Source organism: Halichoeres trimaculatus, unplaced genomic scaffold, assembly GCF_033239565.1.
Source record: "Halichoeres trimaculatus isolate MK-OKI-2021-1 unplaced genomic scaffold, fHalTri1.1 fHalTri1_scaffold_14, whole genome shotgun sequence".
Lineage (NCBI taxonomy): Eukaryota > Metazoa > Chordata > Actinopteri > Labriformes > Labridae > Halichoeres > Halichoeres trimaculatus.
Window position 1 is genome coordinate 23,355,131 of NW_027437192.1, and position 19,346 is coordinate 23,374,476.

Genomic DNA, 19,346 nt, shown 5'->3' on the forward strand with positions numbered 1-19,346 from the left:
AATATTCTTTCAAGTCACAACAAGTCCGCTACTTGTGCCCTACATTCAAACCTCCAGCATCCACCCCTCTCCCTCTTGTTGGTTTGATCCAAAGATGCTGCAGGTGCAGGGGATCCTCTCTGACAGCGGGTTACACAGACACACACACAGGTGGCTGTGTGATATTTGTTGCTGAAAAGTTTACTTAAGCATCAGCTCTTTGTTGAAGACGTGTCAACATGATTGTATTCATCATTACTTATGTGTCTGTTGCTTTTCTCCACATTTTATTTGCAGCTCTTGTGCCTGTGCCTCTAGAGCCAGGTCAGATACATAGTGACGCTGTCAATAATTGAAACGGCGTTGTAATGTTTGAAATAGTAATTAATTAGATTACCCGTCACCAGAAAAAGTAACTGCTTTAACACTGTTAATTCCTACTTTCAAGAAATATCTTCCAGCCCAATAAGAGGAGGTCGGGAGGACAGCTTAGCTGTAAAGAAGCCTAATTTGTTGCATAGCTCATCATATTTGAACTCTCTGTAACTTACAGGTAACTTAAAACAATGGTTAAAGTAGATGATACACCTGTAGACATTATTCCAGATGGAAAAACAACCACATATTTAAGGAAATACACTAGCCGGGCTTCCATCTGCATCTCAGAATCTTAATTTGGATCTACTCTATGTTGTTCTCAGTAGCACTTTTCATTCTGAGGCACATGAGGACCTCACTCAACCCTTACTTCAGCCAAGGTCGGACCAAGAAGTTATGCCAGTGCGAATTCACACCCTCACATATGTTTCTCATGCAGGCAGGCAGGCAGATGACTTCTCAAGGACGTCAAAGGCTAATGCCGAGAAGGACTTGGACTGTAAAGAGGCTCTTGTGGGCTTTTCATAAGATGCAGGTCTTTAATCTGCGAAGACATGTGCTCCATCCCCTTGAGAGCCGCGAGTCCTCGAACCATTTTGAAAGATGTCTTTTTGCTTTTAGCAACACAGAAAAGTTACCTGCTGTTAGCGTTAATGGCTGTGAATTTCTTCCATGTGGTTTAAAGTGGAGCCAAGAAAACGAGCTTGAGTGACTGTCCAAATGCTCATCGAGAAATAAAGGTTCAGGGAGACTTCAGAGAGAAGGACAACACAAGAAAGAAGCAATGAGAGTTTAAAAAGAGGGAAGAAAGGGACTCGAAAGAATTAGCAAAAAGGGGATTTACATTAGATAAGAGAATAACTGTGGCAGATGCGACTGACTAGAAACTGAGGCAAAGGTCACATCCCACAGGAAATTAGACTGGCAGACTTCCTGTCTGGCACACCGTCCTCTGCCCAAATTAAAGTTCAGACAGGCTGCAGGCTGATGAAGGCAGAGCTGGCTCTGACCTCTGACTCGCACTGATGACACAGACTCCCTTTGATTGGCGTTCAAGGCAACCTTTGTTCCAACCTCAGGGCACTTTACCTCAAATCACTTCGCTCCGTCTTTTTATTATTCACTTGACAAGCTTATTTTCTCTCTTCCACCTACCACCGCTTCATCCAGCATGCTTTTATGCAACAAAGTCTTTTTGCAAGTTGCCCACTAGTTGTTTTGTTGGAATTGTTTTTAAGGTACTGAATTTTTAGACATCTCATAGGATGAATTTTTGGCTGGAAATAGAGAAAAACAAAACATGAGCCTTGTTAAACGCTGTAGCAGTGTGATGTTCACCTACTTTTTACCATTTATATTGTTTCGCTGTTGTTCTTTGCTCTTGCTTTGATGCCTTTTCCCTCCATCTTTTTGTGTCCCTAACTCTTGCAGTGTGGGTTGTTGTTGTTTCTTGAAGCATGTAAAAAGCATTACAGTGAAAAGCTGTGTTACACCACCATCTTGGGAGCCTTTCCTCCTATGATATTTAGCACATGCCATTGACATTTTATGCTATTTAGTTAATTGTTCCATCAAACCTGCGTGTGGCTTAATGTGTCAACACACGGTTCATACGCTGTGCCCCTGTGGTGGCTCGGCCTCTTCTCATTGTCAGTCAGTGAGTTTGGTTGATTGCTATCAGTCTGACTGGCTCATTTACTCCATAATGAAAGCCTATTGAAGATGGACGGCCTAAACATGCTCATAAAGAACCACTGACATCTTTCTGTGTGCACTGCATGAAGAGTTTAAAGCACACACAACCAATTGATGGGCTCATGAATTGCTTGACTGGTCAAAAGCTGGGACGGATTTTGACCAATTTTCAATCAGCCAGCAATATATTAACATTCCTGGTAAGTCACTGCTGGTAAATGCATTTTGTGATGCACTATTACCTTAAGAGTATCACTGAAGCTAGCCCATAACCCACATAAACACTGATCTTTGACGTGTTACAGTCACACACGTATGTAGTTTGAACTGTAGCTGTTTGAAAAAGTCAACGTTAGCTTAAAGTTTGCCACTTTTAGGAAGCTAATGGTGCCAAAACAAAGAATTATTATCTTTAATTGGAATAGTTTGTAAGTAGTTGTGCAATTAGGGGATGGACATCTCCTATATCTGAATATTTAGCGCATGGCAAAAACCTGGAGCTAGCATTGCAGCTAACAAGGCTAACATTTAAGTTTGAAGGTAAATACTTCTCAATCAACTGCTAGTCTAACTTCAACTAGCCTTTTACGCTTGTTTAATCGCTAGCTTAACTCAGCTACATGCTTGCTAACTCAAGCTCAAGTGTTGCAGTAAACATTTAAGCGCTATTGATTTTTGAATAACTGTAACTGCTTGGTTAAGAGGTGAATTTTCTCATTCTACTTATCTGTCTTTCAGTGCCTGCTGGTGCGTTTGCTCCATAGGGAGCTTGGGTGTCTATAAGGAAAAAAAAGATCTATAATGCCTGTTTTTCATTTCACACTCTGCCTACGAAAGATTTACCTTGATCTTTTAAAAAACATTTCTATATTTCAAACTCATTCAGGAGATCCTTTTCCGTAATGGTCTGTCGTCCCCCTTGTTGAGAGAGGTGGAGTGGTGCTCCAGCACATTTGGTATGGGAATTGAAAGCACAATCTCCTTAAATAGAAGAACTGCGGGCAATTAATTTCTTTGAGCACATTCCCCTGTCTGTCTGTTTAAATACGGCTAATTGATTGTATTCTACCGGTCAGCGAATTTTCTTCACTTTCTTCTGCTCTGTGTGAAAAAGTTGTGAAAGAAGCAAACTTGCAGAAGAAACATGAGCAGAAAGAAAAGTAACTCACATGGAACTGTTTGGATGGAGCTTTCGATATTTGATTAAAACCATAAATTATGGCTAAGCCTCAACTCTGAGCATATCTTTCCCTGACAAACTGCATATTAAAGTTTGCAGCTGGTGACTGGTGGTTTGCCATTTTGCTGGATTACAGCTGACCACCAATCATTTAGATGTTCAGCAAGCGAACAGTGACGAAAAGTCACTTCATGGGAAATTAAAGTTTTGTGATTGAGTGTTTTTGTGGTATTAATCATACTGGAGTGCAGGACTTCCACCCCCCCACACACTGATTTACCATTTATCCACAATACACTGCCTTTCTCATTTGCATGCCTTCGCAGACACTGTCCAATTAGGATCCATCACACGCACAGGCTTTCTCATACTGACTTTGATCTGTTTTTTTTTTTTTTTTTTCATTGCCTACTTGCACTCTCACAATTGCTTTTATCCCCTCCACTGTGAAGATCTTTTTGTTTTTCATGTCTTTCTCTACTTGTCTGTCTCTCACAGCCATCTCTCTTCCTGAGTATTACCTCTCAGGCAGCAGGCAGACAAATTTTTTGGATGAGTCATCCAATGCGTCTGATAGCATCGGCTCCCTCTGTCTATTCCTCTGTCCCCTCTTTGTGCCCATGTATGCTCCTCTATCGCTTCTCTAAACCTAAAAGGGCAAAGAAGGGAGTGGCATCTCTCCACATGAACTCTCTTTCCCTCCTTACTTTCCCTCTCTGTGTCCTTCAGCCCCTCTCCACTTGAGACAAAGTGACATTTACAGAGGGACACCATGTCTCCTTAGGAGCCCCCGCTTTTTGGCTAAAGAACACTGAAAGGATGGTGGAAGACGAGAGGTTGTAAAAACTGACTTTGAAAAGGGCGGAAAACTTGGAAAGCAGGTTTGGTAAATGGCAACAACAACAGGGGAGGCTTGGATGGGCGACCACTGGAGAGCAGACGGACAAGAAAGAGGGTTCTTAAGAAGGGAAGGCTGAGTAATACATGTATACGGAGTAAAGAAAAGTGAAGAGGTGCTTGTGCAAATTAAAATCCCAACAGAGTAAGAAGGACTCTGACGCAAAGTGGTCTGACTCTGAAGGGGCTCCCATTAGCACAGGCACGCGTCCACTATACCAGTAGTGATTGCTCTAAGACTGCAAGGGAAGCTCAGCTTCCCCTAAATGCCCCCCAAAAAGTGGTGATATGTTCTGCTGTGTGTACATTTCATTGACAAAATATGCGCTTGACTTCCTTCATCTTTTGTTCAGAATCAGCTACCTATCACAGGTAACTGGCTCCACCTCCTTCTCATTCATCCCCGCAGTGTTTCAGTGCTTTAACACAGTGGGACGCTGAGCGTCTTCTGACTTCAGTAGGGAAGCGTAGAGTGGGTTGTTTCACTGTGAAAACTGGATGGTCATTGGATAAACGCTGGGCTTTGCCCCGCCCATTTGACGCTCAGCATCTCTGGGGGTCTATGAGGCAGTGGGCTGGCCTGGACGCTGGGCTTCTGCATGATGATTGGAAGATCTGTCTGAGGCCGAACCCCTTTTTGATTGACAGTGAAATGAGCCAGTCAGCGATCTTGAAGTATAACTCTCTGACGGAGCATCTTCTGAGTTTTACATTCCGTTGTTCTGGACGGATCCAGAGGCTTTATCGATCCCCAGCGACTTTACCTTACTTAAAAAACCACAAGTGTTGTGTTTGAAGATTCTCTCTCTTTTCACCAATAAGCAGCTACAGCTACAGCTGCGGAGCTTCTCCCCCTGTCACTCACACTTACAGCCTGTTGTAGTCTATCGTAGCAGCTCCAGCTGCTAGCAAGCTGGCACGGAGGGTAGAATCAACGTTTAAATAAACAAATCTATGATGTAGGCTAGAAAAAATGAGCTTCCCCTCCTTGACTGACCAGCAGCCGCCACTGCACTGTACATTTTTCCGACAGAAATCAGAAAACCAACCAAATTTTGAAATCAGATAAGACAAAATAGTCATTTAAATGTTATATATTCTAAATACTTAATAAATCATTGAGTTGTTGGTTTTTACTAACCAGAAGCTAGGATATACATTTAATTAGTGTAAGTGGACTCTTCATAAATTAAGCTTCTCTGAAGGTCTCTTTGAGTATTGGTTGAGCTGCTAGCTGCCTCAAATGTGTTCTGTTTTTCTAAACAAGAAGTGACGGTATGAGAAATATGAAGTTTGTTTGAGAGCTTTTCACCCAAACTTCATTTCCCTGTAGGTGAAAGGACGTCAGGAGTAAATAATTATCTGAAATTGCAGGTTAATGAGACAGCTGAAGTCTGTGCTCGTTTGGTTTACCAACTAATAAATTCTGTTTGCCTAAGTCTTATTCAGACCAACTTGCTAAATTATTAGTGATGGTTTGCTAAAATCACAGACAAATATAAACAGACTGGTCTTTTAAATGTCAGGTAATTGGGCTCACAAGAAAAATTCTTCCAGTGTTTATTTTTCCACCATGTTCCCAATCCAACCTCAGCTGCTTTGGTCTACTGCAGTGGTTCACTTATATTCCACAAAAAGTTTTGTGTTTATACCATATCTTCTTTCAAATACAACCAAAATACTAATTTGCTGATCAGTTACAACAATGTCTGTTTTTATTTTACAGAGACAGAAACGGAGACAGAGGCTACAGTGTACTATGTCATTGGAGCCATCCTGTACAGGACGTTGGGAGTCATCTTACCTGCACCAGTGTGAGTACATCTTGTGCAATACCTCATTTCATTGTCCTCTCTTTTACCTTTCTGCATCTTTTCTTTTTTATGATGCATTCCCTGACAACTTTTCATCTCCCCATGTATTCACTTTTGTTTAGCCCCCCCTTCTCTCTCAGTGTTTCTATTTCTGCACCCTTTCTTCTCTCACTTCTTCTCTCCTTCTAACTCCAACCTACCATTCTCCATCTGTCTTCTCTATTGCTTCTCTCCACTCCTTGTGCCTGCCTAGTTATCAGACAAATGTCTTGGATCTCTGTAAAGTACATTTCCCTTGATGTTTGTCCTCCTTCTTTTGCATTCTCAATATTTTCTTTTTATCTATTCATTTAATTCATTTTTTTCAAGAAGGGGGTGTGGGGAGTACAGTGGGCATGCGTGTGGGTCTTATAGTTCCTGAAACTTGCATACAAGTTTCAAAAATGGAAGTTAGAAAGAATCAGAAGGTTGTCTAACGGCCACTGTGGTGTGATGTGGTGTTTGCGCTGGCCCTCGGCCACTTTATTCAGGTCAGTGCACTCGGTTGTGGATGAGCTGGATCTGTTTAAACCGTTCTCTCCCCGTAGCTTTGCTGAATGCTAATAGGTGTAGTGATTTGTTTTAACTCAGCCACTGGCTCTGGCTTTCACATTTTTCTCATGAGGCTTTATTTCTATGATTATTGCTTTCTTTATGTATGTCTGCATTTATTTTGCAAACATCCCAAAACCATCAAAGTGTGGCAGGGCATTGGGAGCCTGTCTGTTTGGGTGTGTTTGTGTGTTGTATTTTTTTTTCTGTTTCTGTGGACATCAGAAGAAGGAACACATCCAAATATATTCAACATTTTCTATCCCGTCGTGTCCAGAATCATTGATGTACCGCTGTTAACTCAACCCAGGCTTGAATGTGCAGCACATTTCTTTTATCTTATCTTAAAATAACATCTTTTAAACGTCTGACTGTGTTTCTGTGCAGTCCCCCTGCGGTGATCAACTCCAAGATCCTGACGGTGACGGTACGGCCTGAACCTCAGCCCAGCGAACCCATGGTGGTAGTGGAGCTGTCACCGCTTATTAATGTAAGTCTTTCTTTGAGATTCCCTGCTATTACAGCCAAACTGTTTTTACGTGCTTCATAGAAATTCAAGTTCACATCAGGAGTTTCGTATTCTTGGAACACACAACTCTTTCTAATGAGTTTTCTACTTCTAACAACAAAATAAACATGCTCTCTGAGTGCAGTGTGCGCAGCGGAGACCGAAATTATTCCATATGAGGAATACTTAAAATGCAAGGGTTTGCATTTTTTATTGCAGTACTTGTACACCAGCAAGCTTTGGCCGAGAAACCAAATTTGTTTAAGGCTTAAAGGATTTCTTCTCTCCCAGCTGACCCATGTTTCCCCGGGTTTGGATGAAAGAAAAAGTGCTGCATGCTATAAAGCGCCAAAGCGCTCTCTGGATTGCCTGAATAAATGCAGACCTCTTTGACTCCCTTATATCGTTGTGTCTCTTGGTACCTATTCTGTTTATATTACAGTGGAGTGTGTTATTATAAACGACTCATGGGGTGTCTTCGATGGAGAGGACTAAGTGCAAGTTTAATGAGAGGCCCCTCTTCACGACCTCAATAAGATGCAAGTTTCATTAGGCATTCCTTTGTGCTAAGGTGGGCATAGTTTTCAAAATAATGTTGAATATTTAATGGTTCTCCCAAGAAACGCACAGACATATAAATATATATGCAAACATACACTGAAATCTACCAATAAAAATGGTCTCTTGCTGTGTCAACCGGGACCTAAGGGTTAAAGTTATTGCACAGTGTTTTATTATAAAGACTTATTATTCATTTTCTATCCCTGGCCACTTCCCCTCCCTGCTTTAAACTGCTGATTCATTACTTCATTAAGGCATTGCCTTTTTATGACCCTTTATTTCCTTATTATCAAGCTATTTTACATTTTTGGCAAAGCAGAGGAACTGCAGGTTTCACACATGTCAAGAAGATGATGTCTTAATGCAGAAAGTAGCCTGCTGCTCAGGACAGCTGACCCCAGGTTCCTGCTGAGGACGGACACTGTGCAGGGGAAAAAACGTGTGTGCATGCTTCCGTCATTGAGGTTGTAAGTCTATATTTATCCCTCTTAAAGGAGCAGTCCAGTCTTTTGCTTTTCTGTAATTGTGAGATGGAGGATGGATTTAAAAAGAGAAATTCAGCTGAGACTGCAGATTCAATCTCTCTGCAGGGGTTGAACAGAAGACAATTAAAAACATACACAGACTGAAAAGTTAGCATTTTATCCTGCTTTGTAAATTACAAACTAAGCATTAAAGGGATAGTTCAATTTTTTTTTAAGTGGGGTTGTATGAGCTCTATGTGACCACTAAGGACATTAGATACAGTAGAAAGGTGTCTCCTCTCCCTCAGTAAGACACAAACTGTAATCGATGGTGACGAGGAAATAGGCGCTAACAGGGAAATACCGTACCAGATTCAAAGGCTATTTTCTCTCCCCACAAGAACTAAAATCAAAAAGTAATACCACAGTTTAAGAGTACGCTACATAAAATATTTGTTAAGTGCATTAAGTCTTCGGAAATATAAACATTTATCCGGACCTAACTAACTGGTCATGTATCCTTCCACGCAGCGCTAGTGCGCTCCGTCCCCCCTCCTCCTTTCAGCTGTAGGGAATGTAAACAAGCTATGCTTCAGGCGCCGGTTGTAGCCTCGTGTAAGTTTGATCAAGTATCGTAATTCTTTTGTTTGTACTCTAAGGATTGTGAGGCAGCGTAGGAAATTCAAAATGAGTGACTATGACAGCGACGATGAAGTTTCATTCACTTTGGAACCAAAAGGATTCCTGTATGAACCGGAGTACACAGAAGAAGAGCTGCTACAGATGGTGACTGAAAGGAATACAGAGGAAACATCCATGGACACTGGACATCAAGATGCTGTCTAAAGGGACAAAATAGTATGCAATTAAAAACACAAGGGCAGTGTGAATGTAGTGTGTAGTAGGCACTGCATACTGCCTACTGCATTTGCATGTAGTATGTAGTATGACAGTTCTGTTTGGTCTGGTCCCTGGTTTTAAGTTTCTAGAGCTACAGTTGATGTTTTTTTTTTTTTTTTTACTTTATTAAAAATGTACAAAACAAACTATGGGTAGGTCATGAAATTGTAGTTATTTTGTTAATCATACCACAACAGAAACATCATATTTGATTTTTAATCTTACACCAAAAGTTATATATTTTTTTATTTTAAAAATCCTGGAAGGGATTGAAATTTTTTTCAGCTGATGGAAAAACCATTTCCATATTTTAAAAAAAGCTATAATTGGTTTGTATGGGCTTTAATGAATTTATAGAAGTGAACAACTCTTACAACTAGAAGTGGCAAGAGTTGTTTCTTTCTCATCGCTTCACTTCTATCTCACGGATTGTCTAACGTTAATGTTGTTGTACTGTAGTTATAATGCCAACTTATTCCAGTAGATGGCAGTAATACACCAAAATCTGCCACCCGCATTGACAAACAGCGTTAGCCCTGTCTATTGTGGGAAACTGTTTGCTAGGAAGACTGATCCGTTGCATACTGAGAAATTTCCTGGATCAGTAGGACATCCAGGGATTTTTGGCATACTGCAGATTTTGCAAGTTTTCACATTCTGACTTCTACATACTGAATTTCAGCCAAAATAGTAGGAACTGCTAGTGTAGTAGGCGGTTTGGAAAACAGCCAAGAGTTTTTTTTCCTGACCTTAATCACAATGCAAAATACTGGCATACCTTGTTTGAGAGTGAAAGTGCAAAATTCTTAAAGATAACCTCACAACCAAAAAGGAATCAGTTAGATTGCAGCTCTTACATGTTGGGTCAAAGAATTTAATAACTTCCGTTTGGCCCAGTTGATGTACTGTGATAGCAGTGTCTTCATTTAGCTCAAGGGAGAGGGAGACAGAGTGCTGCCTTTGAGACATTTTATTGTGCAGTGTAAATGACTAGAATTTGAGAGCTTGATGGGCACTTGTAAAAAAGCACAGACACTTTCTGTATAAAAAAAAAGAAAAAAATCCTAAACTTTAAAAATAATGAGAGATATTAGAGCAGAGTTGTTCAAATGAGGCAAAGACGTCATCTGAGTGCAGATAATTAAAGCTTTTAATTCTCACATTCTGCCAGTCTGTGAAAGTTTTATCAAGAAACATAGCTCTGGGAAAAAAATTAAGAGCTACTTCCAAATTTCCCACAAATCAGCATCTCTGCATGCATGAAAGGATTTCCGTCCCAGTGTCTATTGAATTTCAACACAGCCACACCTTATTCTGTTCAATCGAGTGCTGATTTGGCGATCACCTGACAAGTTGTCAGACAAGGCCAGCTGCTGGAAGTTTTGCATGAAAAGTGATTAAATGTCACACAGCTGCTCTGTGGGGATCATGCCAATACAGAGAGCTGTTGATGTTAAAAATCAACAACTCCAACAAGAGTTGGTCTGTAACGTGAGTGTGAACTTGATGAAAGAAAAACAAAACAAAATCTTTAAGGTGATGAAAGAAAGGCAGCAAGCTATATGCACTAAGGAGAGGAGCTTTGACGATCTCATACAGCTGGGAACAAACAATGGTTCTTCAGGCTACACGTTAGCCTTCTGTTCATCAAAATAACCTTTTTTTAATGGGAAAAATCTTTGAAATCTTCAACTAAACAATGTTTTTTTCTGATGGTCATGACTTACTTATCTTTTCTGTTACTTGGTTTCCGTAATTTCAGACTCCATTCACAACATCTTATTTTTTCCTCCAGTAATTGAGGCTGTATGCTCTTAGCAACAGCATGTATGCTTGTCTTCAATGGCGAAAAGCCCACTATCTTAGCGTGGCATGTATTTACTAGATTAATAGATTAAAGTAAAATAAGAGAGATTTTCTCACCAGTACTGCAAAAGAAAACATTCAGATCATCAAAAAACAACAAACTACTTTCAAAGAAGTGTGAAATTTAAGTATTTTCTCCTCTGCTATGTGTCTGAAATGCACTGGAAAAAGGAATGAGTTGGTTTGATCACATTCTCCCAAACACTTTTCACATGCAAAATTAATTATTTGACTTCAAAGGCAGTGCTAATCTTTGTCTGTCCTTGCTTGGCTTGTCTAATTTCAAGAAGCAGAGAAAGCTGAGCTTTTACACGTGAACCACCAAAGACAGAAAAGTTTACAAAAAAAAAAAAAAAAAAAAGGCCCAGGTCTCCTGGCTCGGTCTTCAGCTGCAGTCGGTGTCGACCTTGGTCGGTGTAGAGAAACTCCAGCTGCTGAAGCGATACCCTGACAACAGCTGCCTCAGGCTTGACTCTCACCAGGGGTGTTTAGGGGGTCTCTGTGCTCTGCCATGTCTTCACTGAGATGACATCTGCTCCGGCCAGACCCCCTGCGAATTTCCCTGAGTGTCAAAGTGTGCGCGTGCCTTTAATGGTGAGTAAGAAGCAGAAGGCCAGAAAGATCTGTGTCGTTACGGTGCACCAGTAGGACAGATGCCAAGTGGTTTCCCACAGCTCCTCCTCCAGATACCCTTCAGCAAAGCCTCTTCAATTATGAAAGGCAGCTCTAAGGTTAGGCTCCATGAATTAGCCCTGAGCCTTTCTGGTCATTTTACTCTAATCTAGTTTTCCTTCATCAGTCCAAAAGCATTATCCAGGTTGCTCTATTTCATTTTCTAAATCCATCATCTTTTACACAAAGTAGGCAGCTTTTAAGACTCTGAACCAGTGGAGTCTCATTTTGTTACACTAGCTCACAGGATTTGATTAGGTTACCATATTCTCAGGCAGTCTGCATTAGAAGTTTAACCATCATCTGTCTGCAGCACGTGGCTGAGTACTTGAAGAAGATGACTGTTCTTTTTGAAGGAACAGACAACAAAGCTGTGAAGGTTGATGCCATTATAACCATTCGCCAATGCAGCTGTTAGATTCAGACGCACGTTGCTCCCTCTGAGAGGCATCAGTCGAGCAGACGCTGTCATTAAGCAACGCTTCAGCACTAAAGAGAGGGCAGACATTGTGAGAGTACACGGGGTGTCACTCCAGCAGAAGCATACAGTCAGGCTGGCTGCCCACTGATTGATAGTTAAGCGCTAAGAGAGCTCACCACGCTGATGCACGCTCAGGGACATCTAATGTCGGAGACAGGCTGCGGTCTGAACAAAGCGTTGTCATCCATCAATCTGCGTCATCTCGCCTCTGATCCCGTGTTTATTCAGAATGCATCATCCCATCCTCCAAAGCCCAGCCATGCATTGACTCCAGGACTCAGTGATTCATGGGGGATCAGTGGTGGACAGTTCAGAGAAGGAGAGTTGACCTTGCCTTTAGAGAAATAAATCCTCATGATGCATACTTTAATGTGAATCACCTCCTTTTCCCTCCTTTTTTGGTTCACTCTTCGCTCAGAAAGAGGTGGTTTCAGTAAATGTTCCTGAGGGTGGAGAGAGTCTACTTGAAGTGGGCCTCGTCCTGCTTTAGGATGGGCTGAAGAGTGACTGTGGGATAAATGCCATAATGCCCTTTACCATAAGGGGGAGCTCAAAGGCAAACCGTTCCTGCAGGACTCAGGAAGGACCAACAGACTGTTGCACAGAGAGGGAACGACTTCTCTTTCATATCAGTGCAGTGGATGAATAGAAACTGAAATGTATGTTACTTAAGATGCCTGATCAGTCTTTCTCTTGTTGGCAGCTTGTGTCTCCCGGACTGTGGTTGTTCTGTCACGTTGAGCCCAAAGACTCCACTCTTCAATCCGCTGTCGATGAACAAAATCTTTGATCCACACCAAAAAAAAAAAGTTCACCCAAAGCCAATCACAATCCAATCCCTTTGAAATGAGGCATGAGGGTCGAAAGGGCGCAGACGATTCTTAAAAGTAATCAATGCTGAGATCACCGAGGATCACAAGTGGAACAAGTTGTGATGAGTCAGTTAAAGATATCGATCCCTTGATTGATTCCCTGATTGAGTCATAGCAACTCTTCCTTGGGCATCAGGCATGGCTGAGCTTTGATTACCAGATGATTCACCTGCCTCACGACCCCAAACCATCGACTCTTTGGTTCTCTCAGCGAGGAGCGATGGATTAAGAGCGAGCTAATAGCAAATCAGCAGCATTAAGAGTCTTGAGCAGATGTCTGACTTTAATTTTCAGGGTTTTAACATGTTTCAGTCCATTCCTGGAAAACTTAAGAGGATTATTAAAAGTGAGGGAAGAAGTGTAATTTATGAAGTACTTGACATTGGGTAGCCTTTACACACTTTCAGATAACTTGTCCTCCTCTACAACTACTTGTTTTACTTAAGTAGATTTTACTGATAAGTAGTTATTTACTTTAACTTTACTACTCTCCACAATGGTTGCACTCAAAGAAAAGATTTGAATGCTTTTCCTCTATGGGATGTTTATGATCGCAGCTTTCTGTGTATTATTGTCCATGAAATGGCTTTTCTTTTGTTTGTCTCTTAACTCTCTCGATTCATTGCTCAAACACCTTCCCTTCTTCCTTTCGTTTTGCTGCAGCAGCGATTCGCTGCTCCATCCTGTAACAATGACTCTTACTCCGTCTCCAGAACCCCCCCAACAAACGTCTGTCTCAATCCTTCTCTTTCATTGTCTGTTTACCTCTCTCCACCGCCCATGCAGCATCACTCTTCCTCCTCTGGCAAGCAGCTTTTCTGTCGTCTCTGCCTCGCTCCTTCACTCATCCTCTCGACTGGCAATAACAGCTTATCTTCTCCCCCCCCCTCCCTCTGTATCTTGCAGGGAACATCGGATCCTCAGTGCGTCGTCTGGGACTATGGCAACCTGTAAGTTATTATAAACGATTTTGACACTTGTGCGAGTGCGTACAGTGCAGCAGTGCTTGTGTCTGCCAGTGTGTGATGTTTATCTCGCGTGTGCTCGTGCCCAGTCAGATTCATTTTATTAATGAAGCGCAAACAGTCTAATGAAGTTCCCAGTGTTAGTGTTAATTAAATTAGTCAATGAGAACAAACAGCGTTCTCTGTGTTGCTCAGAATTCAAAAGGATCATCACTCAGAGAGCCTGAGAGGAGGAGGTTTTCCTTTGAATCAGGCATTTTTACCGCCACTGACACCAGAAATGTTTTAATTTTCAAACTCCATACTCCTTTGGACATTTGCTTTAATCTGGTTTGAGCGTGAGTCCCACTTTCTACCTAATGTGTTTCATCCCATTCTTATATGTAGGCCACTGACACAACGACTTCCTGTTGTGGTCTACATATCTGAACTACATAATGTAAACCAGCACAATTGATCATGCTGTTTTGACCATTAACCCACATAGTGACTTTCATCAATAACAAATGCAAACTCGATCAGAGCCATTAAAGCAGCGTGTGGTCCGAGGTCGTGGTCTCATTGTGTTTTCACTATCACCAGCCCCTACCTTTGAATGACCCATATGTTGACTGTCTTTGGATGGCCCTCATCAATCAGTGATATAACATGAACAGATGTAGTCCTATCACCTTCAACTTTATTATAGTTCCATGGGGTAATTGTTTTTTAAGCAGCAGGCATTAGTTGACAACTACATGATAATACTCAAGTGAAAAAGGACGGCACCTGATCCACAAAACGCCAAAGACTAAGAATCAGGCAAAACCCATAAAGTGTATTCAGTCATCAAACTTCTGTGCAGTAGATAAATAAACAGTAATGAAGAACATACAAGATAAAGCAGATAAAAAGAGATTCAATAAAAGTCAATAAATAGGATTACAGTCTAAAAGTCATCGATCAATTCTATCCACACAGAGCCTAGGTTTTGGTTCTTGGCGTTCTGTAATGTCGTCCAGAAGGGAGAAGATCAAATTCAGCAAACAGAGGGTGATCACGGCAGTTCAGACTTTGTTGGGCTCTGCTAAGAATATGTCTGCTGTAGACATCCTGCAGCTGAGATTGCTGCACTCTGATCACCTTGCTCACTATTTTGACAAGATTCACATGTCTGTTTTTACTAGACTATGCAAAACAACCAAACCAAGCAACTATGCAGCATGTGAGAGCACTTTCTATAAAGCACTGATAAAGAAGAGGCATGAGAACCTTACACACCTTTAACATGTTCACCTTTCTCAAGAAATAAAGTCTCTGCTGGACCTTATTACAAACAGCATCAGTATTGGCTTCAAATCAAAGTAAATTATTGATAGTTGTTCAAAGATATTTGTAACGAGAAACAATCTCAACATCCATCACTTCCAAAACCCCTGGATCAGTTATAATGTTAAAGGGAAAATCAAGCTGTGTTCAGGTGTTATAAACAATGAGAAATGTTGGGAAGTATTGGTGCTTCATTTCTTTGTATTGAGTTAGACAGTGCAACACTTATAATAAATATGTGTTGAGCTTCCCCTGTCAAGATGTGGATCCCAACTTAGATCACAACTCTATAAACCTGGAAATCAATCTTGAGCTGAGTCATGCGTCTGAATTTAAATCACTAGTGTGAAAACAAACAAACATTGGCTGATCAAGGTATCAAATGACACAAAGACGAATTGAGGATGAGTGAGGATGGCTGAATCAGTTCTGTGTGCATCTGCATCAAGACTGTTAATCACGTCCAGCAAAAAAACCTACATCACCCAGTGTCTTTACATCGGCTGCTTATCAAAGTCAGAATTTATTTTGTGTAACAGTCTTTGTTTTAACTTAACGCCATACTTGACCAAGCAGAGTACATCTCAGACCTGCTCTATCCTCACATCAGCACTAGATCCCTCAGGTCTTCTGACCAGGGTCTACTTGCCTTGCCCATGTTCGATTAAAAACACATGTGTTGCATATACTGAAGTGTTTAGTGTTCAGTGTTGTGATCACTTGACGTAATCTCCTCCCGTCGCTGTTGTTGCTCAATATAATTTTTATATTGATTTGTTTACACATTGTTGTTGTGTGAAGCACTTAGTGACTTGTGCTGTACTACTTATAACTGTTTCAGGGCCTGAAACATACTCTGGCTGCTCCAGGAAAGTTGATATCCTCCTTCACTCAAACAGTCTTGATAAAAACAACCAAAAACTAGATCCCATGCTGGTACTATGAAAGTGTGATCTAGTTTAAAGTCTGTGCTAAATTTGGCAAAACCAAAGCCAGTTAGCCAACTTTAACATCCATATGATGGCAACACCAAAGTCTCCATCTATGATGTCAAACTAACAGAGAGACACACATAATGGCTCAAATATGCAAATATAACTGAAGCTAACTTTGGCTTGAATTACTTGCCAGACATAAGTGTAGATAAGGGTGATAACTTTAGTCAATTTTAGTTAACTGAGGGAACAGATAAAAAAACAAAAAACAAATCATAAATATCAGTGTGACTTACACTGGTTCCATGCAATAGAAATGTAGCTGACATGTACCAAGCTAGCACTTTAAGTTTCTTGAAAACCACCACTTTGTTCCTGTTTACTGCAAAAACCTTTTCTAAACCTTTTATAAACTGTTGTCATTGGCCAATCAAAGAGGAGCTCTGTAATTAATGGTGATATCACCTGGATGGCACCAGTCCCTTCTCACCTGGAATAAATTACAATCAGCTGTGCTTTAATGAACACTGGTTAGAAAATAAATCCTCTGAAAAAGTGTGACAATACACACAAATTTAATACAGAAGGTTAAATGAAAGTAACCTCTCATTAGTGCAAACATATAAGCCACTGAGCACACAACTAATTAAAGTTTCTAAAAAGTACATTTTTTTTTTTATCACCTCTGATTCGATTAGTACATTCCTTCCAGTTAACATACAAACATAAATTAATGAGTGAATGGGCAACACAGGAACTTTTCAACAACAAAACACAGGAAGAATGAAGATTTGTGTTTTGAGATTTCACAGAAGAAAATCTCTGCAAACCTATCAATTTAATCCATTTAATCACGTTTCCCCACCCTCAGCATTTCATTATGTTTTTAATGAGACCCTGGTTGCATCACTTGTATTTAAGTGGAGTAGTTGTTTCTGTGTATTCCTTTTGTACCATCTTACTTTTATCTCTAGAGCCAGACCTGAAGGACAAAACTTTGTGAAGTAAGAGGCTTTTAAAAGAATTGGTGTGGTCACTTGTTCTGAACAGCAAGCCTCTCGCTCGATGAATACAATAACAAGGCAGACAGAAAAAACCTGCTTGTCTCTCTCAGAAATGATGTTCTTTCATGCAGTTTTAGAGACGAGGAGCTCTCTCCAGTGACCAAAGTGTTGGGATAAGACATTGTAACTTATCAAACTACCTCTCTTCATCAAGGTAGGGGAGGAACAAAGCTCAGCAAAGTCAATTAACTAGCCAGCAGATTACAGCTGCAAACAAATTAAATTCACAGACATAGCGCAGGCAGAGAGCCAAACGGAATATAAAGTGGCAAGAAGGCAGCGATGTCTATCTGCAAAACATACTCAAACTGTGAGGGATGTGGGAAAACATCCAAATGTGTTTACTAAGGATTAAGTGATCTGTTTGCATACACTCACAGGCGCGAAACATAAAGACGCTCTCACACACGCACCCTGACTGAAACCTAAGTTTTGGTGGTACACAATAATTAAAGTGTTCTTAACACCATCATGCTAAACACAAGCAAACAAACTAGAAAGTTCTACTCTGTAAAACCAAGGCTGCCTCATGGCTTGAAAAATGTGCCTATTTTTCTATGCTTGCGTAAGCTCAAGGACATGATATTCATGATCTCTGTGGGTTGTTTACATTTTGACACTTGACTGCTTGCGTGTAAACAGCCTAAAGTCATTACAACATGATATTTTGGTGCACAGACGCCATTACGAGGAGGTGTCAGCCTGTTAAGCCCAACCAACTGCTGTGCTTCAATTAAAGAGAGCCAGGACTTAGGTGCAAAAGCAGACAGGTTTAATGGTCTGTACATGGTGCACGTTAAGTGTACTCATACACCCAGACACAAAATAGAATGCATATTTACACACTAATTATTCAATTTTGGTATCTAAATGGTGCTTCGGGAAGCAGATCTCTTCCTGAGCCGGGTGACCAGTGTGCAGCTGATACGGCCAGAGAACATGCTGTACAAAGCTGCCATTTGTTTGCTGGAGGATATCACCTCTCTCAACCTGGCTGTCTCTCTGACTGAGCCCTGGGCTTTGAGGTTAAGCAGGAGGCAGAGGAAAAGTGGAGAATGTATAGATAGTGAGGCGGGGGGAAGGCAAACACGGCAGCAGCTGAAGCAGACAGAAGGAGGAAGAAATCCAGCTACAACATGGAAGAAGAAAAAACCCCGCCAACCTGTGTATGGAAATATGGTGGCTATATATAGAGTGCACAGATGCTGCTACATTTAAACAAAGATGATATACTGTAATTGTTATGATGCACATTTGTGCCATGTACATTTACATGGGGATTAGAGGCTCAGATCTCTAAAGCCTTCCATCACAATGCTCCGTGCACATGTTTTTCAGCCGCTGAAATCTGCGAGTGAATCCAGTGCTAGCTCTCCCTCTCTCAGCTGGCTAAGTTGGCCAACAGTTTGTGGCGCTCACAGTTCATCTCCGTATTTATGTGTGAGTGTTTATTTATTTATTTTGCCCCTAACAGGCCCATATGTCGGCACCATCTGCCCACCCAAATCGCAGCACTCTCCATCCCTCCCTGTCTTCCCCCTGTGCGCCTGTCTCCTCAGACTACTCTCATTCATTTTTGCCTTGCCGGCTTGAAATGATACAGTTATGTTGAGCCTTTGCAAAAGTTTCACTAAATTTAGGAACATTGAAGGTGTAATTTTCTTTAATTATCCCACATCCATCTTTGTCTAGTTTATTTCTCTTTCACCTTCTAGTGATGCTTCGTGTTTATGGATGTTGACCTTGCTGCAGGCATCTCCAGGGTTTGACCCTTACTTTACCTCAGCTTGGGGAATCTGGGCTGAAACCCTCACTGACATGCACACACTCACTGTATAGAGGAGCACTTATCTTATGTCCAGTGCATTAACAGTGAGATTGCAAGTGTGCCACTCCCAGATGCACCACGCAGATTTTATAGCTGCTTAACAAACTGCCATTTTGCTTGCTCAGTGGAATACTCATTACAAAGCCTGACCATTTCAGATTTTATATTTTAGCAGCAGAGGCACAACAAACTGTCATGCAAACTGCAAAACTCAAGTGCATCACAGGCGTGCAAGTGAGCAATCTCATTTTAATGCATGCTTAAATATCTGACCCAGTAGTTACAGATAAATGTAACAAACTGTCTGGATGGATGCATGGCAGTAAGCTTGCAGAGGGTTGAGGGTCACTTAATCCCATTTCTAATCCCCAGTGGTCTTCAGCTTGAT

The 19,346-nt window shown here is 41.1% G+C and overlaps 1 protein-coding gene across 11 annotated transcripts in view; it reads left to right on the forward strand.

Annotated features, from left to right (window-relative positions):
* Positions 1–19,346, forward strand: part of adgrb2 (adhesion G protein-coupled receptor B2) — a 286,386-nt gene that overhangs the window by 179,646 nt on the left and 87,394 nt on the right. For all 11 annotated transcript variants that reach the window (XR_012599510.1, XM_074686141.1, XM_074686147.1 and 8 more), the window contains 3 exons: positions 5,856–5,943; positions 6,922–7,024; positions 13,765–13,808. Coding sequence is in view for 10 of the 11 variants with exons in the window: in XM_074686141.1 (XP_074542242.1) it covers positions 5,856–5,943; positions 6,922–7,024; positions 13,765–13,808 (235 nt within the window). In the remaining variant the exon portion in view is untranslated. The remainder of the gene's footprint in view (positions 1–5,855; positions 5,944–6,921; positions 7,025–13,764; positions 13,809–19,346) is intronic.